At 42.5% G+C, this 27204-nt stretch overlaps 1 protein-coding gene across 6 annotated transcripts in view; it reads right to left on the bottom strand.

Annotated features, from left to right (window-relative positions):
- Nucleotides 1-27204, bottom strand: part of LOC128793205 (glypican-5-like) — a 434089-nt gene that overhangs the window by 144862 nt on the left and 262023 nt on the right. For all 6 annotated transcript variants that reach the window (XM_053952307.1, XM_053952309.1, XM_053952306.1 and 3 more), the window contains one exon: nucleotides 22391-22511. In XM_053952307.1, coding sequence (XP_053808282.1) covers nucleotides 22391-22511 — 121 coding nt within the window. The remainder of the gene's footprint in view (nucleotides 1-22390; nucleotides 22512-27204) is intronic.

The raw sequence follows: 27204 nt of genomic DNA, 5'->3' as shown, positions 1-27204 counted from the left end.
CAGACACGCCCTTGGGAACACCAGGGGTTTGTCTCCAAGGTGGTAATTAAAACTGAATTCTCATTTGTCTTCTATATCCACCCTGAAAACTTCTCCATCTCTGACAGATAATCATCCTTGGCTTCCATTTGACTTCCCCAATTCCTGCAAGACTGCCTTCCTCCAGCTGAATGCTGAGAGAGATGCTCATGATGAAATAAATGGCCTTTTATAAAAAAGAAGTCAGGATATTGAGTTCCCAGCCTTATTTGATCACCTTGCTAAGAAATGGGCTGTTAGCAGCTCAGCCTCAGCGTGGAATATTTTGTAATAATAATCATGAGTTGTGGTGATGAGAACTCTCACTACTAACCTATTCAGCCTTTCTCAGGGACTGGGAAAGATCAACTATTTCTGTCTGGGTTAGCAAAATTAAAATCAGAGAGCCTGCTTTGTTTACATTTAGCAGCATTTACCATTGACAGCACAATGTTCGAAGCGTTAAAGTGCTTCAACTGAAGCTTTGCATTTCCTCCTCCTCCCCTTCCACATCAGTTACACCTTCCATACAATACATTTAAAAGCACCTTGTAGAACTTCACGTAAGATGTGTGTCTCTCCTGAGGCAAGGCCAGTAGGCAGTTCTTGACCCTCACCCCTCTCTCCCCCAGAACACAGAGCTGGAAGAAAACACCATTTCAGTGCCTTGGCTTTTCTCCTCTCTGTGGGACATGGATAGACACTTGAGGGCCTTCACACAGAGAAGCTCCTTCCACTTCCACGTGGGAATGGGAGCTGGCACCCAATGCTCTGGCAAAGGCTGGGCACTGAATGATTAATTAAACAATAGCTACCAAAAAAAAAAAAGGAAATAACCCCCCCTTTTAACAGAATATATATTTCTCTGAAGCATTTCCTTTTCCTAGCACAAACAATGAATACAATCTTTGCTACAGGTTTAATTATAAGGCTTCAATACCACTGCATCCTGAAAAGAACCCCTGTTCCACTGGCAAGTGCCAAATGATTCCCAAAAATGTGAAGGAAGCTGAAAATCTTGGGAGGACCAAGCACAGAGATGCAGGTAACACATGTTCCCATTGCTTCCTTGGCATTTCCCCTGCTGGAAAACTGCCAGAAACAGAGATATTGGAACACCAGGAGGGAACTTGTTGTCACAAGATTCCTACCAGAGGGCTGTGGGTGCAAACACAGTGGACAGTTCCTATGTGCATTCCCAACCCAGGCACGCTCAGCAATGTGAACTCCTGACACTTTAGCAATTCATTCATCAAAACTTAAGAGCTTTCCCCCTCGAAAAGGTTTTTTGTTTCTTTATTTTCTTCTTTTTTTATGAGTAGCCTTTTGCCTCCTTTTGTGACACACTTTTCTACTCCTTTTTCATCTCCCCATCTCTGACTCTTTACCTTTGCCATTAATCTGCAATAAGCAAACTTGTCAAATGTCAGCAACACCCAAAATGTCATTACAGGCTTGAAATAACTTCCTTTCCTTTCCTTTCCCTTTCCCTTTCCTTTCCTTTCCTTTCCTTTCCTTTCCTTTCCTTTCCTTTCCTTTCCTTTCCTTTCCTTTCCTTTCCTTTCCTTTCCTTTCCTTTCCTTTCCTTTCCTTTCCTTTCCTTTCCTTTCCTTTCCTTTCCTTTCCTTTCCTTTCCTTTCCTTTCCTTTCCTTTCCTTTCCTTTCCTTTCCTTTCCTTTCCCTTCATGTGGCTCTGACTTTCAGCATGACTCAAAACAACTCTTTTCTAAAGAAATGCAATTCTAAATCCAAAGGAGTTCAAACTATCACCATTTGGTTTGGAGCTCTAGCACCTACATGTCCTAAGCCTCTATTTAAGTATGCAGAGGCATGATCAAAAAAATGGTAAAAATGCAACTTTTGTGAATTCTGAATTTTTCAATATATCATGTTATGAAGCAACATGTCATGTACATACAGCTTCCAGTAAAATTGTGATTACAATGGGTTATCTTGATAGCTCCTATTAATTGTGTAGGAAGGAGGCACTTTTTGAGCTGTTTCCTGGAACCAAAGTCATTCTAATGCCCTGATCTCATTCCTAATTCTAGCCCTGACTTCACGGATATCTGGCTGCTGCCACAGATTTCTCTGTTAGGGAGACATGAGACAGCAAATGATGATTTCCTTTCCTACAGAGACACTTTCCCAGAGCCCATCCCAGCTTCCCAGCCCAGGGTGGGGACACCCCACAGGAATCCCCACCAGAGAGCAAAGTCTGCCCCACTACCCTGGAGCCAGTCTGCAAGGAGGGAGGACTGGAGGCTCAGCAATTGTGTTCCCAACCCCAGGCTTGCTCTGGCTCTGTAGTGACAAACTCCCTCAGGAGAGCCCTGTAGAAAGAACGGGTTTCTATTCTCAAGCCAATAAATCAGATTTTAGGAGGATGGCTATCCAAACGCCAGGCACATGAATTTACAGAAACAATCACATTTTGACTGGTTCTGAAATATTTCTGCTTGGACTTTGAAGGCTGCTTCAGACACATTGCCCTTCTCCCCAACCTGGGCTTCTTCAAAAAGTTGCGATTTTGCACATTTTTTTCACAAATCTGCCCCAAAAGTTACAGGCTACAGTAACTGGTTTATTGAGCAGAAGCTGAGAGCTGTAGCATCACAAGCTGTAACTCAGGGGGATTTCTCTTATGTTTCTTCTTTGGTGGTTTTCCTGCCTGCCTGAACACCTCAGCTTCCCTTTAAGGTGGGAACTGCACTTACACGGGATTGGCTTTCTGAAGATCATTTTCAGTGTGTAATCATCTGTCATTGCTAATTATTGCCACGTTGTTGGTCTACGTGAAAAACAATAGCTAGGTTTTTGAGAGTTTTCTAACAAAGCTGTCTTGCATTTGAAGCATTAAAGAGGCTCTGTGGCATCTGAAACATTAATAATTCAGAGTCATTCAGTCCAAAAAGCACAATATGTGACTGACAGCTGTCAAATATGTGACATCACCCCTCAGTTATACAATTTATGGTCCAATGTGTTCAATAAAATGAACAATCCATAGAAAAGCACAGAAACTTAAAGGTGACATCCAGGGGAGAGTTCCTTCCTGAGCTGTCAATTTAGGTTTTCTGGAAGCAGTGGGAATGAGCAGTTCTTAGCACAGCGAGGCCTTTCTGAAATGAAATTAACTTTCAGCATGTAACCATTACCCCACAATGGTCCAAGATGACACATTAGGCTGCTGTACACTATGTGAGAAACTCAAATTCTGCTCTGAAAAATACACAGAGAACATTTTCCTTTCAGTGAAGTGAAGCTCTTAACAATTCTTATTCATTACTGTGTTAGTTATGCAAATACAAACCCAACACACAAATCTTCAGTGTTTGGGTTGCAGATCAATTTACACAGAAGAGACAGCAGAAAGCAATGGCTGGAAAGGGTAAGAACAGGACAGGGAGTTACTTATTTGACAGTAAGGAGTTTAACTGCTCTCACTCTCCAGCCCAGGGAACAACCAAGTTTAAGCACATTTTTGGTCACCAAACTGCTGAGTGTAACAGAGAAAGCACAACTGAACACAGGCACAAATGAACGAGATGTTCTGTGGGAAGCAGAACGCAGCCCGAGCACCTTTGGTTTTGTGTTCATGGCTGGATTATCTCACCTGTACTAAAGCAGGAGACCTGACTGAGGCTCTTCTCACAGCTGAGCCACGTGGAGACTTCTCATTCCTTCCCCTTAATGTGGATTCTTTGAGAAGTAGAACACAGCTCAGCCTTTCTGTCTGTGGGGCATGAGCAGGATCTCTCTCTCCAAACACCTATTCTCCTTCACCTTCTATGGTCTCAATTTGTTTTATTGTTTTGAGGCTAAAACAGTGGTTGAAATGACTGACAGGTTCAAGAGTTTCTGGGAGGCTGAGCAATGCCCCAAGCTGTTCACACCCTGATGCTGAGCAGGGCATGCTGCCCCTCCCTGCACCTGTGTGCCAGCCCCACGGAGGGGACAACCTGCAAGCCCTGCACTGGTCACCTTCACCCACTGCTCACAAGGCATGCCAAGGAGTGATGCCAGCTCTGCTCCAGTCTGGGTATCTGCTGAAACACTTCCCAGGCCTATGCCCTGGTTTCCAGAAGAAACACTTGAGCTTCTGACACGTGGAAATGCCATGTGAGCAGCATTTGGACCAGTGAACTTCCCCCGTTATTTCTGCTGCAACCATTTCCCCTCTCACCAGCTTTTTCAATTGTTATTAAAAGAACACAAAGAACTTGCAACTATGGGAGAAGATTATCTGCTTTCTAACAGCAACAACAATTCAACATTTTCTGCAATAGTGAGAGGAAAAAAACCCAACAAAACAACCTAACCACCCAACCCTTTGAAAGGCACTCGTTTGCCTGAAGTTATACCCTTACAATCTGAGGAGAGATGGAAGTGAACCTTTATCTTCAAAGAAAATAATGAGTTGCAAGATGCCTGTATTTAAAGATACCACACAAAATTAGCCACATAATTCTCATTTTTGGAGAGGAACCAGCTCCAGGGATGCTGCAGAGATCCAAATTTAAATAGTACAATCTTCTTGCACAATGAATATCGGATAGGGCAGGCCAACAGAGAATAGCAAGGAATTAATGGGCAGCCCTTTTTAAAAAGACACATTTTTAATTAAAAGAATCCAGAACAATAAGTGTGTCTAAAAACCTCCCAAAAGGCCTGAAAAAGATAGATCTCAAGGACAGAAAATCCTTTTCAGATCTGCACCCCTGTAAAGGTCGTACTTTGCAAGGGTAAAGTGTAAAGTTACAGAAGTGTGTAGAAACTTGGCATCCTGAAACACTCAACAACATAAATTCTTGCCTGTAGATTGAAAATTTCCACTAAATTGTATTATAAGGCTGTAAAGATTGGTTATACCGGGTCTTTCTACTGGGATGTGCAGAGCACTTGGTGTATCAATTAAAAAGTATTCACAAAGGAACACCCAGAACTCAGCTGCTGCTTCAGAGGAGCTGGAGGGATTTGCCCTTTCTAGTCCCTGTACAAAGGGCAGCTTTGAGCCAAAACCTGTCTGCCACAGTCATGTACAGTCCTGTGTCCCCTGCAGATGTAGCTGTACATAACCACGGCAAATTTAGATTTGGGAAGTCACGTTTTAATCTAAAAACATGAACAGGCATTTCTGACCTCTGCCTTAGTCAGGAGCTACAATATCCTGACAACAAATGAACTTGAGCAACGCCATCAGATGCTGCTGAGACTTTTGTCTCATGTTAGAGCAGTGCTCCAAAAAGTGGGACCCAGCCTAAACACTCAGTGAGCTTAGAAACCCTAAAGAGAGGATGTTGTCTTGGCTAGAATATGAAATAATAGTTATTGAATGATGCCTTAGGATTTTAGCTTTTCTATTTTTCAGATCCTGTGCTGCATTAGTGCATAACTCCAAACAGTGTTAGTCAACTGTTTTCACATTTTGGTCAGACAAAACAATCCCTCTGGGCCTGAGATCCAAGGACACCCCACAGCCTCAGGCCCCAAAAAGTACAAACAAAAGTGAATTGGGGGGAGCAAACTGGGGGTAAGTGACTTCATTAGCTGAAGCTGTAATTGGAGGATTAACCCCTGATATGTGAATGGACCAAACTCACAATTGTCTGAAAAACTGGTGCCCATTGTCCACCTTGGGTGCAGCCTCTGGGAGGCTTCTGACTGCCCAGGGTGCCTTCAATAAATACCCACTTTATTCTATGAATCTTGTATAGGTTCTCTTAATTAACTAATTCTCTTAGTTCTCTTAACCTCTGTTCCAGGTAGCCCCTCCAAGGCACCCATAAACTACACGTGAAGGTGAGCAGAGGGCAGGGTGGAAGGGATAAGATGCTTTTAAAGGATCAAGTACCAACCATGGAACTGCAGTGGGCCTGGAGGATTCATAGTGGGAGATGCTGCTGTCCAGAGTGAACTCTCTGCCTGGGAAATGAGCACAGCAGATGGCAGAAAAAAGGTTTTTTGTGGATAACCAGCCACTTGTCTTCTTTCAGACACAGAGGGAGAAAAATCGCCTGTCAGTGTGACAGCCACAGGTAACCACGTACTGACAAAATTTGCAGTGTCATGTGAGCATCCAACTGAGCAAGCAGCTTTTGATTCTGCTGTTTTCAGTCTGTGATGCTCAAAACTATTTCCATACATATACACACATCCACAGATGCCAACCCAGCAGATCACAGCTGACAGCTCTCTGAAAGCCACCAAAGTCCAGATATGATGGAAGCCTGCTCAAGCTGTTGGAGGTATTTAATCTGATTTCTGCCTCATCCAAAAGCTGTATAAAGCCACAGTGAGGAACAGCATCCTCAAACCACAGACTGAGCTGCCACCAAGCACTGCAGACTCGCAGGTGCTAATGAGCATTCTGGGGTGAGGGAGGGGCTCAGAGGAAAAAGACAAAATTCTTCCTCAGTTCTTCATGTTGTCAGGACTCATGTTGCAATTTTCTGTTTAGTCCTAGACTGGAAAATTATAATACATTTGAGTTTTCAGGATTTTGTGTTATTTAAGAAATCAATGCCATTTTTTTCTTCAGGAGCCAGACTAACCCTGCCTTCTCCCACTCCTCTTATGGGGCTTCCAAAATGGTGGGAGAAACTTGGCTGATTTAACTGCAGCAATGGAACTGTTATGTGCTTGTAGCTGTGCTTGTCAAGGGTTTAACCCACATCCAAGGCGGAAGCCAGGGACTAAATGTGAATTTGCTAAATCTGCCTCTTACTGCTCTTCCCTCTGACAGACACTGAGGTTCCAGCTTTGCTGAATTCATATTATTGACCATTATTTGAACGGTTGATACAACCAGAACAGAGGGATGCTGAGACTGACCTGAATTCTGGGGTTTGCAGTGAATTGCCACATTCCCAAACTGCATCCTCCACCCATGTGACTCTTCCAGGAGAAGCACGGCCAAGGCTCCCCCACACCCCCACAGGCAGATGGGCTGCTTCACACATGTGGGGCTTTTGCTCCACCCTGCTCCTGTCACCCACTTACCACGGGCAAAATTAAACATTTCATTTACAGCAGGGATGAGAAGAAGGAAGAGCGAAAAAATGAGAGTAGGAGAGAACCAATGCCTTCTCTTATCCTCTAGAGTCTGTCCACAGCCATGGAAACATTCTGTGACACTCAGACCCACAATATTAATAGAGACCAGGCCAGACTTGCTCTTTTTAGATACTTTTTAATCCCCCATAAAAAATGTTGCTGGAATCTGCCCTGGGATGCAAACCGGTCTCCTCAGGTTTTCTGCACAGACCAAAATTTCCTTGGATTCGAGGTTCTAGCAAATGATCTTGTTGTTTCTCTGTGTACCAGCCAGAAGAACAAATGTATTGATCATATGAACTCTCTGAAACTGCCAGAGCCTAGCAGCAGGCAGCACAGCAACTGCACACTCCTTTTCACCAGTTTAACAGCCTGACAGTTCATATGGAACTATTTTAGCTCACCCCAGATTACAGTCACTCAAATTTTTCCCTGCCTGAACTGATATAAAAAAGCATCCCCACACAAACCTGTTCTCAGTTAATCAAAACAGCACCAGGCCAGAGTCCCAGCTGAAAGCGTGCCCAGGCAATTCCCAGGCTGAACACAACGCCCTGCATCCTCTGCCCTGCTCACATGCTCACGGTGCATCACTCAGGCATTCCTTCCAGGAATCTTTTCCCAGGAATCAAGCTGCCATATGTGCTAACCTGTCAGTGTAGCCCAAAACCTCCTGAAACAGGAGGAATGGGCAAGGAGAGAAACCTCCTGCACAGCTAAACAGGCTGAGGAAATGTGGTTGGGCTCCATCACTTCCAAATGCTGCTGGAGGAGCAGACAGGCAGGACAGCTTGGGCTGCCTAAAAGAACACAGCCCAGAAATGTCAAAGCCTTTACTGGAACGGAAATGTTGCACAGAGCTACTTTTTGCCTCCTTATTAAATAAGGCACTTTGTTATTTTCCTGGGCCCTACCTGTCACAGGTTTTGCATTGCACCATTTAGCTCTTCCAATTGACTTTTACATGTCATATTTTCTCCTTCATTCACTTCAGTATTTTTCTTTTCTTACTTTTGCTACCTTTGAAATTGTAAAGTGCTTTTTCTTTGCCCACTGACCCGAGATGGTTTATGACCAGCTAATCCCATTTCCTGAGTGTGCACTCACGACTTTCTGGCTTTTACCATTACACTTTGAAGCTAAAGAGAAACTTCTTATTTCCAAAAGAAATTATTCACATTTTCAAAGAAATTGAATATATTTAGTTCTGCTTGACTGTCTCAGAATTAAGCAGCAATTTATTACATTTTGTTTGGATTATTAGTTAATATATCATATTACCAACACAGAAAGTATTCTGTATGGCTGGTTATTGGTATGCAATTTCTAGTCTACCAAGTGCTTGGAACTGATTAGCAAAGCTAGACAAAAAAAAAACCCTCAAAATATTTTAACCAATAACTAAAATAATCTTTATAATCAGGAAGTATAATATTGCTTCATACGGTTCATAAACACTCTAACTGAAGTCCAAAATTGAACTTTAATACTCAAAGTGATTAATTTTATACACCTCAGTTAGAACTTCTGTATGGTGCTGCATGACTCAGAATTACCCTTGAGACCAGAACTTCATGCAACACAGCTCCTTAACATTAAACTTTTATTTGAGGGACTGGCACAAATGGTCAGCTTCATCAAGGGGTTCAAAGTGCCTGCAGCTCACCACAGCCCCTGGCTCCTTTATGACTTCATCCAGCCCCAATTATAAGGCCTAAGACAAACCTCAAGCTTTCCATTTACCCTTCTGAAACCCATTTGATATTATTAGATTATCTTATTTCAAATGCCACATCAAATATGGCTCAGGTTCATTTTCCAGCCATATTTCATTACGTTACCCAGTAATGACATTGTTTGTCTCCAGTTCACTCCCATGAACATGTCACTTTGAAAAACTGCTCTGAGAGGCTCCTCTTATAGGTCCTGAAAGCAAACAAGACATAGCCCTGGAATGATGTTGAGCACTTTCTGATTCTGTTTGCAAGGCTGATCATTTGTATCTGGACATATGGCAGCATTCAAAACACTCCCTGCTTCCTTATCAGCAGGCTACATTCTGCTTATTTGCTTCTGGCTATTAAAAGCTCTGTTCAAATTTGACTGTCATTTGAATCCACTTCAATTAGTTAATAGACATACTTGTACAACTGTGAAAAAGTCCTCATCACATAGAAAGAAATCTTCCATATCAGAATTATTAATAATAATTAATAAGCTGGAAACCTTTCCTAAATGTTGGAAACAACAGATTGTGTACATCTGGGTATTTTTCTTTTAGTTACACATGTTAAAATCATGTAGAGGCCGACCTAAAGTCATCTTCAGATGTGCCTGAACTGTGTAAGACTGAGGACACATTGTGGCTGCTCTAAACAATTCAAGCCTGTTACCTGTCCCTCTGGGGTGTCTCTGTGTGTGCTGGGGTTTGCACACTGCTGTGAGCCTGACACACACGAACACCCGGGCAGGAGCACATGAGGAGAAAGCTGGGGGAGCTAAAGGAGAGTGGGCTGGCAGAGGCCACTGTGAGCCTCGCCAGAGGAACCCCCTAATTCCTACTGTTGTTAATGGAGAAGGGTAATGGAGTAAAAGCCTCAAGATTTTGATTTAACCTCTCAAAGAAGGCAACAAATACACCAGGAGTTTATCTTCAGAAGGCTCACAGGCCCTGCATCCTGCTTATTTCTGAGCATGCATATAGTTGTAATTCCACACAGTCTGAGCAGCCAGTGCCATTAGTTACATCTTTCGAGTTAGGGACACAGGTAAAGATTGATTCTGGGCTTGAGCACAGTTACACATGCTGGCTCTCGTTTGCTTTACTAGACCAATGTTACCTTTTGCAAACACTCCCCAAGGCTGCTCTATTATCTTCTTGTGAGCTCTGAGCTGCTGTGAGAGGCACAGAACTGCACTGCTGCCCTGCACCACTGCAGGCACCTCCTGCACCTGTCTGGGAGAGGCTCCTGCTCCCTGAGCACTGACCCCAAACCTCTGGGCTGGGGAAGCACCTGGGTGAGAGGTAGGTGATAACAGATTGCCCAAAGGATGGCTTTCCTCCAGAGTGATGCCTGGGCTCTCTGCACAGCTCCCAAGCCAGCCTGGGGGAACTGTGATGGAAATGTGCAATTCATGCACATGAATCACTGCCTCTCATCCCTCACTTTGCTGCCAGTGTTAAGGCAACACCAAGGCTCCCCATTTCTGAAGGGACTCAGAATGGTCTCCTGGGCCACTGTTCTGCATAATGACAAGTTCATCCATGACATATGGGACTGGGAATACTCAGCTCCAAATAGAGCCACTCCCACATAACTGTACTGAGGCACAGGCTCATTTCAGATGCAGCAAAAAGGCAAGTGAAATAAATGTATTATCTCATTTAAAATGCATACAGTCCAGAAAGCAGGATAGATTGGAGGTGTCACTGAACAGTGCATAGCGAATATATCATATTTGCAATGCAAGACACTCCAGCCAGCCAAATCCTGAGGTGGTTAGGGGCATAGAAACTGAGGGCCTAGACATTTTCAGGACTACAGAGCTGCAATCTTTAAGCAGCATTTTCCACCATGAAATCACAATTAAAGGTGGAAGTCCCACCTGTGTTCAGGAGGCAGAGCTGTCTGCAAACCCACCAGAGCTGTGGCACACAGGGTCTTACACACACCTCATTGCTATTCAAAATAATGAGCAAGTGGCTCCTCGCTGTAACACCCCAGGCTTTCACAGCACCATGTGCACAGTCAATTTTCTTCCAACCCGCCAGTGTATGCAAATTCCGTGCTCTGAAAATGAGGTGGCTGCTGCTTAATCAGTATTCTCCATTTACTTACATTCACCTCTCTGCTGGGAATCCAAGTCCCAACAGGAATCAGCTTCACACAAGATCTGGAGACACACTGTCTGCCTTGGCTGTCATTTCCTTTGGATGTTTTCCTGTAGGAAGCAGAACTTCCAGGTGCCTCACTACTGAGCACATAAATGCTCCTCTTTTATACACTAGAACATATTTCAGTGTATAAAGGTACAAAGTGCCTATACTGTGCCCAAGACTTATTGTCCTGGAATTCTCAAGCTGGACCCTGAGAACACAATAAACAGGAAGAAGTGAGGCATTTAAGAGCAGTGTACTTATTTCCAAATAGATAAACAAGCAAGCAAACACAAAGCAGAGGGGCACCAGGGAAGAGATGGAATCTCTCCCTCTGGAATGATGCAGGACCTGGTTTTACAGGGCCCTGGATAACCTAATCTGAAGCCCTGCTTTCAACGAAGGCTGGATTGTCTCCCGACTGTCCCTTCCAATCTCATATTATCTACTACTCTGTAGTAACTTTACAGTCTAGTAAATGCTGGTACAAGATGCTAGAAGACTCAGAATTAAAATATATGCCTCTAAAAATAGTTTATTGCTAATGCACTTTGAAAAAAAAGCCTGTAATCTCAACCGGCTATTACATGACAGCCATTCCCATCACTCTGGGGGGGTCTCTGCATTTTGTCATTTAAGCACCACGTAAGCCAGCACACACAATGCTGGCTTGGACCTAGACTTGTACAGAAGGCTGAGGAAGGTCTGATTTTTACCATTCCTAACCATCCAGATAGAACAATATGCTGGAACCCTGGTTGCTGAAAATTTGAGACTTTCTGTGCTGACAGGTACTGGACCCCCAAGAGAACACTGCATTTGATCTGAGGCCATGGAGAAGTTTCCAAAATGGAATGACAGCACTGGGATTGTGGGTGTGGAGTTTGAATAGAAGTGTGTAATATCACATGGTGGAAAACTCAGAGTTTAAGGGTTTAGAATATAGTAATACCTATAAAGAAGGATGGAGGTTTTAGGGTGGAGGCTGCTCCTTCTTCGCCTTCTTCTCCATGGGTTGTGTAATTGGAAAGAAAAGTCTGCATGGTGGGGCATGAGTGGCTGGTTATTGGGTTAAAAGTGAAAACAACTTAAGTGCCATTTCTTAACTGGATAGTTTAGCCTTAAAATACCTTAGAGAGAAAGAGAGTTAGACATTTTGTAGCTTGTTAGTAGATTGCTGTAGAACTCACAACTTGTAAGACTGTAACATAGATAAGAAATAATACACATTTAACAGAGAAAAGAAGGAAAAAAAAAAAAAAGGAAAACTGTGCCATAGTCTCCTAGGACCAAAGACATTCCTTGCTAGGTTTTCCTCCTCAGCCCACGTGCTGGCCTTGTACCTGCACAGGGCTGATTTGAGTTAGGAGCAAACCGCACAGACTGTCTGGAGTAGAATGAAATCAGCTGATACATTCAGTTTGTCGTGCCTTTAAATAATACAACTAACTCAATTGTTGTAAAATTGACTCAGATGAGGCTGATTTTCAGAAACAAAACATTTCAATACGGGTAAGAAAGGCCAGTCAAAAAGGAAGGTAAAGATTAGTCTATATGCTCCTAAAAGTAACAGACGGTGAAAATAAGAGTGTGGTAGGGTTTGTAAAATTCCTACTCAACCTTTTCTTATCAGCTGAAGTCAATATAGCTGATCTTTGCAAACCTCCAAGTCTTGACATGAAAGCAAGGAGGCAAAAAATAAGAAGCAAGCAGTTATAAACTGAAGTGATACTCCCTATGAGATGGTTCTCTCACACCTCAAGGGTTAGAGTTCTGGATGCCAAGAATTTCAGACTTTCTCTACTGACAGGCACTGACCCCCAGGACAGCACTACATTTGACCTGAGACTGTAGAAAAGGCTTCCAAAATGGATTGATAGCACTGAGATTATGGGTGTGTAGTTTAATTAGAAGTGTGTAACATCACAGAGTAGAAAACTTAGAGTTTGGAGTTTTAGGATATAGCAATACAGATAAGGCAAGACAGAGGTTTTAGAGCGGTAGCTAGTTGTTCTCCTTTACCTTCTTCTTCCTTCTTCTTCATAGGTTTAGGTAATTTTTTATAATTAGACAGAACAGTCCCCATTGCAGACATCAAGTGATTAGTTATTAGGCTAAAAGTGAAAATAATTTAAGTGTCATTTCCTAATTAGATAGTTTAACTTTAAAAATCTTATAACAAGAGACAGTTAGCCATTCTGTACCTTATTAAGAAAAGACTACAAAAATCACTGCTGTGCTCACTACATGCTGGCTCGTATCAGCCAGCAGGCAGGTAAGGCTGCAGGTGCCTCTCAGCCTCTGGTGTCTGATGGGAAACTCACTGTGGGAATTCTGATCAGGGATATCAATGTGCAGCATCGAGCTCTGCAAGGAGAAAACAGGCTGGCAGCCACACAGAATTAATGCTGCTGATGGAGAAGTGTTTCCCTGGAGAAGCAGGAGTAGCTGCACTCGAGGAGAAGTGTCTCAGGGTCAGGATGGCAGAAGGCTCCCAGCTCTGTCATGAGGTAGAGGGCAGGAGGGCACCTCCCTGCACCTGGGGAGCCAAGCCCAGCCCAGCCCAGCCCAGCCCAGCCATCCTCAGCACCCACAGCTCTGGGATCCCCCTGCTTTGGGGAACACGCTGAAATGAAGCTCCAGGAGGTCTTCACCACCATGCTTTTGATAAAAGAGCAGTAGCAACAGTGATCGTGTCAAACTGGTGCTTTTTGATTTCACTAATTAGGTTGATGCACCTACACACATCTTGCTTTTTTGATTCCATCTTGGCAGAGGAGCTTGTGAAGAGATGAGGAAAATGAGAGTCTGGTAACCTAGGATCAGTTCTGGGTTTGGTGAACTCTCAGCCTGGCCCAGGGCTGTATGAGCTGTAAGAGACTCAAACCCTCACAAGTACTGTGCACAAAACCAAAACAGTGCCAGTGTGTCAGAAGCAAAACAGGCCTATTTTAAGACTGAATTTCTTTGAAGTGACAAAAAATGCTGTTTCACAGCAGTGGTTCTGCCTGAAACAAGAGGATCGTTTCCTTTAGTCCTCCTATTTACTAATTACTTGTGAATGTTTTCCTAAGTAGAAGAGAAAAGCTCTTCCCGGCATGGCCTCTCTCCAGCATTCAGCCTTGCTCTCTAAATTCCAAAGTGTAAGGCAATAGACACTGATAGAAGAGCAGGGTAATTCCTCTGCCTTGCTCATGGCCCTGTCTTCTCCTTCAGAGACTACACAGTAACACTGGAAAGTTTGGACAACCTCACCTTACACCAACCATCAGCTCTTCTTCTGCTCTCCAAGGACATGAGTGATCCCATGAGCACACATGGCACCAAGCATTCACAGGTTTTAACTCTCCACAGCCTGCAGTTTCACTAGGACACAGATTCAAAGGGTGCTCGCCTGGGCAGACAGGTGAGAACCATCTCACACGGAGCTGTGTCAGCAAAGAAACCCAAATCAGAGGGCTGCAGGTGCTGTCCAGGACCTGCTCCTGAGCTGCTGGCTTGTGCAGGGAGCTTCTGGGGCTGGCACTGGGCAGCCAAATCAGGCATCCAGGTAAGGGAAGCCTCCCACAGGGACACATGAGCTGGCTTCCAGCCCAGGTTGGATTCATCAAGCTGTGCTGCAACACAACCCAAATTATTGCTGGAACCTCATTGTTTGCTGGAGCTGGGAAGTTGTTGCAATGTATTTGCAAGGGTTAGGCCACAGTGTGCAGCAGTCAGCCTGCTTCTAAGTTTGTTATCAAAGCTTCAGGAATTCATCAAGGCTATTGGAACAGAAACTGTGCTAAAGTAAGAAAGAAGAGGCTGAGAAACCGAATACCAAGACCACAAGAACTGGATAACAGAGGGCTGTGGAACACCTGGACTGTGTGTGAACCAATCACACACTCTGAGAAATGCAGGCAGAAAACGAGTGAACAAGACAAAGGCACCAATCAAGAAGTGTGTACTCAGTAGTTTGTAGAATCTATGAATATGTGTGTAATGTAAACAATAAAGGGCTTCTGCTTGATCACATTGGTCAGTTGTTCTGGAGTCCAGGATTTCCCGCAGGAAGTGGCCGAATACTTCAGCAGCATTAATCCACTCATCACCAGCAGTGCAGCTCCACTTAGGCTCTAGAGGACAAGTCTGGGGTTTAGATGGCCTTAGTCCTACTCTCCTGCCCTGCTTTTTCTGCCTGGCTGCTCCCTTCAGGAGCAGAACAGAAAGAGAGGAAAATGACCCTGTTCTTGCTTTTGGACAATGATCAATCAATTGTTTGAAGACCTTTACCCTAAAGAAAACAATGATTAGCCCATATAGCTCTGCTTTCTTTTCCTATTATGCTAAACTTACCACCTCCAAAAATAAGCAAGTTATTGTACCTCAGGAATTAGGTCAAAAGTAAATACCATGATCTCACTTCTAATGGTAATTACTTAGACAATGCACGTAACTCAGAATTACTAGAGTGATCAGAAAATATAGTTAAAAGAAGAAAATAAGTATTTACATAGAAGAGAATTTGTAATTTCAGTTAATTAATTCAGTGATGACTGCTGACTTTCTGTCTATAAAAAAGTCAATTAGCATCCAATCAAATAGGCCAGATCCATGAGTCCTCCACTCTGGGACCCCCAGAAAGGGAAGTGCAGTAACAACTCCCGGCCTCTGGTGCTCACTGCAGCCCTCGTGCTCCCACCTTGCCCTGGTCAGCTCACAGCAGATCCCTCCAACATCCTCTCCTCAGCAATTCCACCAGAGCATCCAAAACACTTCCCAGTGCTCAGGCTTCACTCAGCAGCTGCAAGAACTGGGCACCCACCCCAAGGGACAGACCCCTTTTTTTTTTTTTTTTTTTTTTAGGGTAAGACTCTCCCAGCATGTTTTTCTGTATGTGAAATGCTTTGGCTCAGTTCTAGATTGGAACAGTAGCTCTGCCCTCCTCTCCCCCACTTGGCTCAAGTCACTACTGAGATTCAATATGTGATTTTGATTTATTAAGACTAATTTCCCACAATGAGCAAAACAACACATACAATGGTCCATCTGGGCAAATAATTTCTGAGAAGGCTTGCAAGACAAATAACACAGCACACTCTGAGACACAACACATGAATAATAAAAGGCCATTTTAGCATTATATATTTGCTACCATATAATACGATATGCTGGATTTACACTGAGGTTTAGATTTTCTTGTTTTAAAATGTTAAATTCTATTTTAGTGGAGCCAGTATTTCACATTACTGTTTCTACAGAAATCCTGATGCTGGTTCTAGTACTAAAAGGTAATTTCTCAGTTCTAATTAGAATTATTTAATTATATCTCAAGTCACTATGTTTAACAAAACCAAACAAATAACCTGCAGCCCTTAGACCAGCAGAAGTTAACTGATTTCAGCCAGGGATGATAAGTATCTCAATTAGCACCAAATTACAATTTTAACATATGCTGCCCATAAAACAATGTTCCAGTGATGTTTTTTCAGTGTACTGGACTAGAAGGAATTCTCCTGTTGTGATTCATGGACAAACCTCTGGCTTTGACAGGAGTTTTAGTGCCACAACAGCACCAAGGTTAGAGCTTCAAAATTACTTTTCTTTCTAAAATCCAAGAGGATTGGAGAGAAGAAAACCACGGCCCACAGCCTGGAGCTGCCCAGCCCTGAAAGAGGAGATCCCACATCTCCAGATGAACAGCCCAGTGACTAAATCACTGTCAGCTGCTCTGCTTTTACATATATATATTTATATGTATATTTCCTAAGAAATAGAAAACCATACAGAAGAGACCCCACAGAGAAAGATCATTCTCAGTCTTTGAGTAAACTGGATTGTTTCAAGCATTGGGATGAATTGTTTCATTGCATATGGATTATGAAAAAGATCATAACTGATCTCAGAGCTGAACATTCAGCATCTATATCTGGAAGCAAAGACATGTTTAACTTAGCAGGGAAGAAGAAAAACTGCCCATGAATCCAGTAAGGACAAACATATTGAAAAAAAACCAGGATGAGAAACAAACTTTGTGTAACTAATGAAGTAATCTGAGATGATAGTTTATTTGACTATAAGGGTGAATAATTTTTATACAGCAGGGCAGGAAATAAAAAACCAAAACAACACAGTTCATCTTCACAAGATCCTAAACATAATTGTTTCAGGTTTCATTAATTTGCCAATAAATGTAGTATTAATTCAATTATCCCTGCTGTTTGTTTTGGGAGACAAAGGTGGTGAGGGCTGTTAATGCCTTCCCAGTGAGGTGAATTCCAAAAGGACCAGCACAGCTGCAGAGGTGTTTCCTTCAATGAAAAAGTGCCTTTTACCTGACTGCAGACAAGCTGAGGCAAGATCCACCTCTGAGCCTTCTCTGCCCCAGAGCCTGGCACAGCTGCCCTGGGGAATTGACACCTCTGCTGTGTCTGGAGCAGCTGCCACTGGCTGGGAGGGGGAAAATGCCCTTTTCTGTGACAGTGACAGCTTTGGGGAGGGATATGGGGGACGAGCAGTGGTACCTGTTCAAAGCCTTTTGGGGCTTTGAAATGCCAGGGGACAGAGGAAGGAAAGCAACAATCTTTCTCAGGTGATGCCTGTCCTCCTGTGCTTTCACTGGATGAAATGAAGAACAGAAAATTCTGAATCCTAGTCCAAGTCAGCTACAACTTTGGCTAAAAATCAAACCAACTTGTCTCCACTCACATCTCATATAAAAACTCTACAACGTAATAAATTTTATAGATGTCTAAAAAAATACACACTTTTAAATTAAGTACTACTTAAATTATTTATTGTATTATTCCCTATTGTATAACCCAACTAAATTCACTTTCAAGATTAAATTATGGCTGGCTCATATTACTGGAATGAAACATCTCAGCTGTTCTTTTGAACTCTGCTCTAACAGAATCCTCTGTATAGATGTCTGAAAGGAATTAACTTACATGCATTTCTTAGCTCAGCTGGCAGATCCATGAGACTTTGGCAGAGAAAAAATATAAAATACATGGGTCCACATTCAGAAAGATTTGCTTTGACATTACTCTCATTTTCTGCACTAGGTTATTGCACTGCCTTAAACTCCAGCCATGCCCTAAGCATTCATCTCTGACAAGAGCAAAACATACTGATTCACAAAACCTGTCAAGAGTAGATTTAGGCTGACAAAAACCAAATAAGTCAAACTTGTATAATACCTATTATATTATAATCCCTTGAGAATGTTGATACCTCTCTGCTAGTAAAGGTACAGTCACAGCTTTTCCACTTTTCCCAGCATTCTCATTTCTTCCCAGTGTAATTGATCCTTGAGGATTTTTAACCTTGGCCTGAGAACCAGTTTAGTTTGAACTATGAAAAGCATTAGGCTGAAGAAAAAAATTAAAACATTTTAAGTGTGATTTTGTGGCAAGAAGCAGCACTCAAAAAAGGTTCAATGGGGGATTATTGTGTTTAATATCAATGGTGGTTCACACCTGTTCCATTCACAAAAAAGAGGGAGGAAAAGATGTGATTTCTGCTGCTTTTTCCAAATCAACCTGGGACTTCACTTGATCTGTTTTTGCATTACTAGAAGTCACTGTAAATTGTAGCTCAGTAATTCTATTGATATGTGAATCAGCCACTAACAATAAACCCTTCAACCACCGTATCTGTCAAGGATGCAAATAACAGTAATTGTTGAATAATATTCTCTAAATTTCACTTCACTTCCAGCTTTGCCATGTGGATATAAAATAGCCTGCTATTTGCATAATCATTTTAGGAAAAAAAAAAACAACGATGTGCTGAGGATTTAAGTCCCAGATTAAAAAAAAAAAATGAGGAGCTGCTATAATCTCCAACAAAGTGGCATTTCAGCCTAAATGACAGCAGAAATGGAAGATGCCTTGCATACACATTATTTGTAACGTGCTGGAGCTGGGATGCACCAACTAGAACAGGAGCAGGACAAGAGTTTTGTTCACATCCATAAGATTTAGGGTCAATGAAGTTATTAGATCTTTTACCTTCGTGGACATAATATGGAGCTCACAGAAAGAGCAAAGCCAGTCAGGGTGGGATTTGAATGAGGGAATTTTTGGCTGCTTCTGCCTGGCCAGTGCCACTCCTGCTCACAGTGGCCAAGCCCTGCTGGCCTGACAGAGGCTGCTCAGGGAGGAGGAGGAGTGGAAGAAGAAGGTGGAAGAGAAACCATCACACACAGCAGCGATTAGATTTGCTCCAGAAATCGTTAACAACTGCTGAGCTAAGGCAAATCTTTTAGGAAAATTAATCCTGTTGATTAATCCTGTTAATCCTGCTCTCCCCAGCCTCAGCAAACTGATCCAGCAGCAGGTAATTCTGATTTCCAACACCTCTGGAAACCAGAGAGAAAGTGAAATCCAACAGGTCCAGGCTCCCTGAGGGATAGAGCTCACGGCTGGAGCTTGTTTCCTTGAGACAGAAATGTTATTCCTTTAAAAAGCTCATCACACCTTTCTCTTACCCAAGGATATGCTTTCTCCTGGGTAGTTTAGAATATTATTGAAGTGGTAGGAGATTGCTGGGGCCCAGGCACAAAACATCACCTCTGATGCACATTGTGGGCATGGCTTTACTCTCTGCTCTCCAGGCTTCCTGCCCCTCTGGGACTGCTTCTGTGTGCAACCACTGCTCCAAACAGTGCTGCAAATGTGAAGTGCTTCACAAGCTACACACACAACACCTTATTTGAGCAGTGCTTATATTTCACCCTACATATCACTAAAAAAGAATTTTAAAAAGTTATTCTTATTAAAAAAACCCAATTTGTCCATAAAATTAGTAATGGGGTTCTATACAATTCTTCAGTCTACACACACTATTGATGACACTTTAAACTCCTGATTTAATTGGCTTTTCACTGTCAGTTTTTATTTGTATAATAATATCACAACTGAAACAAAAAATCCAAGAAGTAGGAAACAGCTACATGTGTTTGATGTTGTATGTGAAAGCCTCAGATATTTAGCAACTTCTTTGATGCTTTGATCTCCAAAGAAATCTTACTAAAATTATGATCAAAGGATTTTATATTATTCTAAGTACTTAAGAACAAACCATCTTAGGGCAATAATCAGTATTCTGTTTAATCCTTTACCCTTGGAATCCATTATTGCTAAGCACCTCAATCTGATGGGAGTTACATTTACTTAATGAAGATATTCTCCTAACAAAAAGCAACACTTCCAACTTACACAGAGCCAAGAGCTGGATTTTATTCTGCTGGCTAAAAAGTGCTTTTTGAGACTGTTTTTAAAATGTATGTTACTTAAAAAAATTGGTATGCAGCTCAGACCAGGCAGATTTTTATTTTTCTACAAGAGACAAAGAAATAGAATTTCCAATACACAACTACTTTTGATTTAATCTATTTCTAACTATTTCCTATTGTCAGTGTTTATAGAGCACTATTACACAGATGGATATATGTAATATTTATAGAGTAAATTAACACTCTATAACATGCAAAGACAGATGAATAATGAATTATGCTTTTCATCAATCTGACCACATAATGCCTATTTCAGTGTAATATTAAGTACTGCACCAGACTGGTTGCTGTAATCCCCCATGGTGAGTTAAATCAAACAGTGTGATACAAAGCATCCCTAAAATGCAGCCTTCAGAACAGGAGAATATTAGAGACCAGAAAGATTTAACAAAAACACTAATTACAGCTTAGATTATGGATTTATAGATTTGGTTGATGAGAGGTAAGGGAGGATTGTACTTTTTCAGCAGCAAGTAGATGAATTCCTGACTCCCAGCCACAGCCTTAACAACCTCCCAGATCCTGCCTCAGCAACTCCTCCTTCGATTTACCTGTGCAGATTATTCTTCCTCCTGCACACCCACCCACCAGGGTTGGTTTCCCACTCTTTCTATGCCCACATGCATTGCTCTTCAATGCTGAAGATGAGGAGCAGACTGATGTGCACACACCTGTGCTGTGAGCATTCCTGCAGGCTGCCAGCAGAACGTGCCTGCTCTAAATGAAAATCAATCTATGCTAAAGCTGTCGGCTCCAGCTCTGAGCTCCCAGAGCTGTGCTCAGGCAAGAGCACAGGGAGCCACACTCAGCTCTGGAGGGTGGCAACAGCACCAGGAGTGCCAGAGAAGAGAGTCAGATAAACTTTCCCAGACATCGCTCTGTGAAGTTTTGGAAAAGTCCAGAGAAGGAATTAAAACAATTCTTAATCTTTGCAGCTGGTGTTGTTTTCTCTTAAGAATGTTTACAAGAGGGTGGTGTGTCTCATTAGCCACTGGTGTTAGGGATATTGACTGAGCACCAATCAGATCCACCTGTATCCCAGCTGTCTATAAAAGTCTGTGGTTTTTAATAAACTCAGCTTTTTCCACCACAAAGAAAACGGAGTCCCACGTAATTTATTCCAATGCCACTGCATCTGTGGGACCCACACAGATGGCAGAGGCAGGCACAGCTTAATCACAAATCTGACAGACCTGAAGGTCACCTGTCCTTCTGGGGAGAAGAAGGCCTGTGAAGGAAATGTTTTTCTAGGGGCAAGATGAATTCATCTTGGAGCACCCTCTGTCCTGACTTCAGCATTTACAGTGTGGTTGTCACACCCTCACTGGCTTATTTTGGGTTTGATCTCTTGGCATCTATGCCACTGAGTGTGGGAAATGGATATGAAGAGAATTTTCAAAGCTTGACAGAAGGTTCACATAGTATTTATCTGTATGCAAACTTTGAGATAAGAAATGCTGACTTAGAAATGCCATGGAATAGGACAGACATTGTTGAAAGAGAAATGGAACTAGAAATAAGTTTCAAGGGATGGCCTTGTAAGTAAGACTAGATACTTCAGAGAAATAGAACTATGAAGGATGCACTGTAGTAGGACCCACAAGGGGTAATTTTAGATTATTAACTTTAAGACATTTACAGCATGATGTGGCTAAAGCTGATAGGCCATGAAATGTTTATAATGTAATTAGGAAATAGTTGACGTCTGACTGTGGTGGTGTGAATTATAACATCTGTATTGTCTCACCTTTCACATGAGACTGAAAATGAAATAATTTTAAATCTCCTCTCAGTTGCCCCATGCCTGGGTCAGGAAAGAGCTCTCTCTGACACTGATGAGCAGGAAGCTGCACAGACAGAGGACAGTCCTCCAGCCCAGGAGTGTCCCAGCAGGAGCAGCCTGCAGCCCAGGCTCCATGGAACTGTGGGAGGAGAGCTCCCCTGCTCCTGGGGCTCCTCACCAGCAGCCAGGGAGCAACTGCCAGGGAATTGTGCCTCACTGGAGCTCACAGCCCAACAGGGACAATGGCATCTTCAGCTACCTTTAGCACAAACCCACATCACAGCTACCTCAGCCTTCAGTCCTGAGCAGTTCCACCTGCAGATTTTACCTTCAGCTCCACAATAAAATGGCTTTATCTTGGAAAATTACTTACTTGATTAAAGTGCTGAAGTTTTTCAATTAAATTGCTGATGAGTGGGTCCAATCCTCTGACCTTCAGTTCTGGATTATCAATTTGTGCCTTCAGTCCATTGGAAACAACTCTGCTGGTATAACTGAAAAACAGAAAAAATAACACATCAGTGAGTGGAACCATATCCATCAGAATTAAGCATCGCATTACAGGGGACTTACAAAAAGAAAATGTTTTATAAAGGGGAATAAAATTTATTATAAATATTTATGTTTTAAAATACAGCAGACAGATTATCATTATCACCAGCAGTATCATTTACCACTTTATTCAAATCAAGACATGAACCAACAGCAATTTCATAAACCACAGAGAGGTTTGTTTCATTCATAATTTAATATTTGAACCTTTGTAACTAACATTCTCAAGTTCTTCCATGCAGCAGTCAAAGCTGATAGCTTCCAAAAATTCACTCTTTCGTTATTGCAGAAACTTAGGGCATTTAAGACAGAAATTATGTTTTCTGAGACTGAAACAAATTCCAACAAAAGGGGTGTGATATTCACATTCTCTGAACAGAGACATGATTCTCCCTCCCAGGATTTTTCCTGGGAAGTTGTGAGACGCTCTGAGAAAGCTCAGAGAAAGAAGAAAACAAGTCTTATCTCTGTTCACTGTGCCTGTTATTTGGCACATGTGGAATGTGTTATGGAGATTGTTTACCCAAGAGTGATTTGTTAATTGGACACTGCTGGTGGTTGTTTGGATTGATTGGCCAATTGGGTCAGAGCTGTGTCGTGACTGGAGACAGCCATGGGTTTTTCTTTAGTATCTTTTTAGTATGATATAGTTCTAGTATAGTATAAGATGATATAATAAAACAATTAATCAGCCTTCTACAACATAGAGTCAAAGCACATTATTCCCCTTTCAAGAGTCACTACTTCAATAAAAGGGGGGTGTGATTTGAAGAAGATTCATAATCAAAGTGTGGATTGGAGTCCTCCTGCCAGACCAGCTGGGGACACTGGGGACAAACTCTCTGGGAACACCGCAAAGCAGCAGCTGCTGCTCTTCAGAGCTCCGCGGGAGCCTCACCTGGGTTAGACCTCCCCAGGCCTGGGCCACACACAGCAACTCCACTCTGAGCAAGCCTGCTCTCCTGAGGAACAGCAGATTGCTCTCACCCACTTCTCTCACTGGCTGGTGACTGAACAGCTCCTGCCAGCCTTTTCTGGGAACACCCCACAAAGGTATTCTCCAGTCCTGCTTGGGCTGGTGCTCCACCAGGGTACCCTCATGGGGAAAATCTGGGGTTGTGCACATTTGGTCTCTACTTCTATGTCTGTACCACAGCTGAGGAGCTGAATCCATCAGTGTTTGCTGAGCCCAGTGCTGCCTGGAAGTATCCAGACTCCTTCAGTTTGCTCCAGCATTTATCTGGGTACAATTTAAGTTCCACAGAGCTACAGAGAAGCCTTTTTCGGAGTGTTATGGTTTTTAGGATTGTATGAACCCCTGAGTTCAGCACTCACTTGTAAAGAAGGGGATCAGGGATGCTTTGCATGACCAACTTTGAATTGGGCAAGTGTTCACAAACCAAACTCACACACACACCCAGGGAGGATCTCATTAAATAATCAAAATTGACATCTCTGTGAGTGAGGGAGCCACTGGCTCTGCTCCTCTGGACTGAGATGTGGAGAGGAACATCCTGCTCCATCTTCCACTTTGATCATCCCCACACACCTGGATATGCCAGATGTTCTCCTATCAGTGAATTCTTCACTGTAAACCAATTTGTGCTGAAGTTGAGGACAGCACTTCTGAGTAGAAAAGAAGGCCCAAATTCTATTGTAGAAAGGCAACAGAATGAACTGGGGGGAGATCTAGCTCTCCAAATATATTTGTCCTATCTTAGTTTCATTTAGGATGAACAACAGATTTATGCAAAACTGCTGGCAGAACACACTGTAGGACACTGCTGCTAAAGGTGTGGCTTAAAAAAAAGAAATAACTGAGGGTGGCCTGCTTTTTCAGTAAACTCAATAAACATCACTTCTCAGAAAAAAAAAAAAGGAAAAAATTGTTTAGAACAGAGAATTGAGAAAAATTATGTTTTGCCTTAATAACCAGATAGTATATAAAGGACAAATGGTAAGGAAAACCTTTTTCACTGAGATGGTATTTTTTGTTCACTGAGCTTTTTAAAGACAATGTTCTATTTTTTCTTGATAAGTAACTCACAGATGTGTAAACTAATCTGAAGTATAAATTTTCACAATCCAATAGCACACCCAAAATGAGGGCTCAGAGCTTAGAACCAGACCCAGCTGGACTTATGTCCCCAGGAAGAACCCAGCTAAATTATTACTCTGAAGCCAAGGGTGGTGTAGACTGTAAAAATCCACATCAATGCATTTGGACAATATTACAACACTGCTGCACCTTACCTGCCTTTACCTTTATTCACAAATCATATTATTTGCTGAATGCTCAAATGTTCATCATGTGAAAACAAACACATGGTGCCCCACTGTAGAAATACAGAGACTTGTGACAGCTTCCTGAGATCATTAGTTGTAAAACAGGAGAAATGTAATTTAATGGGTCAGCTCCTGGCCTCCACCACTCTGTTTGGGGATTCCCTGTGTGTACTGCTTTGACTGATCAGAAACTCATCCACAGCAGCAAAATGCAAGGGTTTTCCTTTTCACTGCTTGACTGCTCTCCATTCAACCCCTGGTTAGAGCTGTTGTAACTTCTCTGGAGGCGTACATCACTATAATCCAGGATAACCTCTGGTTGGCTGGGGTGTTTCTTGGCAAATGACATTGTTTTTTTCTCCATGAATCACCAGCTTCCATTAACTGCCCCTAAGTGCTATTACAAACCCACAGCAGTGCATGGAGTTCGCACAAACATGGCCAGAGACAGATGCTTCAGAGACAGCACCAGCATCAATGCCAGAGCCCTCAGAGGGACCCAGAATGAGCAAAGCCAGGCTCAGCCAGCTTATACTTCCTGCTGCTGCTAAATCCTCCCTTCCACACACACCATTACCAGGAAAACAGGGCCACTTGGAGTGAGGGAGTTTATTGTAAACGCAGGTAAACCTGGTGGGAAGAAATTATGATGTCTGACTCCAGTTCAGAAGGCTGAATGATTTCTTTATTATAACTATGCTATAATACATTAATATACTATTTAAAGGAGATACTAAAACGACAAACCTACTTGTTCTAACTACCATATCTCACTAACCCACAACTCGTGCCCCTCTCTGAGAGTCCAGACACAGGTGGATTGTATTGGCCATCAGGCTCAAACAATCCTCACCAGAATCCAACCAAGCAATCACCCCAGGTAAACACATTCTACATGGGAAAAACAAGGAGCAGAAATAGAAATTGTTTTCTCTTTCTTTCCTCTGTGCTGCTCGTATGAAAAAATACTGAGAGAGAAAGAAATGTGCTTGCCACAGGAGTTCACAGCCCACTGAGACAAAGGAGCTCTCCTATCCTTCAAGTTCCAGCCATGATTAAGGACTCTCTTTTTAAAGCTCTGGAGATATGCATGCATTATGCACAGATACTGCTGTTGTTCCCAGTTAGATTCATCACACAACTTAACTAAATTCCACATGTCAGAGACTGCATGGAATCTGTGTGAATCCTGCTTCGGCTCCTTCACCTCCCTGGTGCCACCAGCAGCACATCAGAAGTGGCCCAGCTCTGGTCTGGAATGTGACCTGCCCAACTGCAAAAGCCCAGAAAACCAACTGGAGTGGTGAAACAGATGGGATCTGCCCCGTGAATGGGGTAAAATGCTGGTGGAAAAGGAGGGAAAATACTTGGAGGGCACAAAGGCAGCTCTTGGGTTTTCCCATGATAATCTGTTTCAGCCTTTGTTGATCCCAGTGGAATTGTTCAACCAGTACCAACAAAAACAATGAAAAAAAAATGTGTGGCAGAATGCAAAATATTTCTGCTTAGATGCTGCTGTCTTGATGATGTACAGTGTGTAATTCATTTTACAAAAATGTGATTACAAGCTGTGCTGTCTTGTATGCTCTCCCTGGGAGATCCCTGCTAGAACAACCCTGAGCCTGGAGAGACTCAGAGCAATCAGGAGATGGTGATTTCACAGAAAAGCTCTTGAGGAGGAGGAGCCAGGGCAGAGAACTGCAGGAGAATTGCACTCCCAGCAAGAAGGGAGCAATTCCCCCAGCCCATCCCAGCCAAGAGCCAAACCTGCAGTAGAAACAGACCTTTTGTCCCTCTGACCCAAAGCACCACCCTGCAAACTGCAGAGCCTTCTACTATCTCTGTACCACGTTAAAATGCTTTGAAACAAACACTATACATTTCCTGGAAGATAATCTCATTACTTTACTTCTTTGCACTATCTAAATAATTTTTTTTTTTGGTTGACATCAGATCCTGAATTACTGGAAATGTACATTAAGTAAGATCAGGAATTGGCTTGCTTTATTTAATAACCTGCAATTTAACTGAAATATTGTAGTACCGAATTGTTAACTCTGGTTGCAGCTCTCCTATTTTATTCCAACTAAACGCAGAAATGTCAACGGGAATGTCGAGGAAAGCTGCATTAAAATATTGTCACTGGAGCAATCCTGAAAGTAACTTACACTGGAGCCCAGTGAATAGCATGTGCAGACAGAATTTTCATCCAGACTTCAGGCCAATGTTATTCCATTGACTGGTCAGGCTAAGCTATGATACTTTAAAAAAAAAAAAGGCAAATGATAAAAAAAAAAAAAACAGCCTCCCAAACGCAGCTTTTCAGTATTTCAGAAGAACAGGATCAGT

Source organism: Vidua chalybeata, chromosome 10, assembly GCF_026979565.1.
Source record: "Vidua chalybeata isolate OUT-0048 chromosome 10, bVidCha1 merged haplotype, whole genome shotgun sequence".
Taxonomy (NCBI): Eukaryota; Metazoa; Chordata; class Aves; order Passeriformes; family Viduidae; genus Vidua; species Vidua chalybeata.
This window is presented reverse-complemented; position numbering and strand designations above follow the sequence as displayed.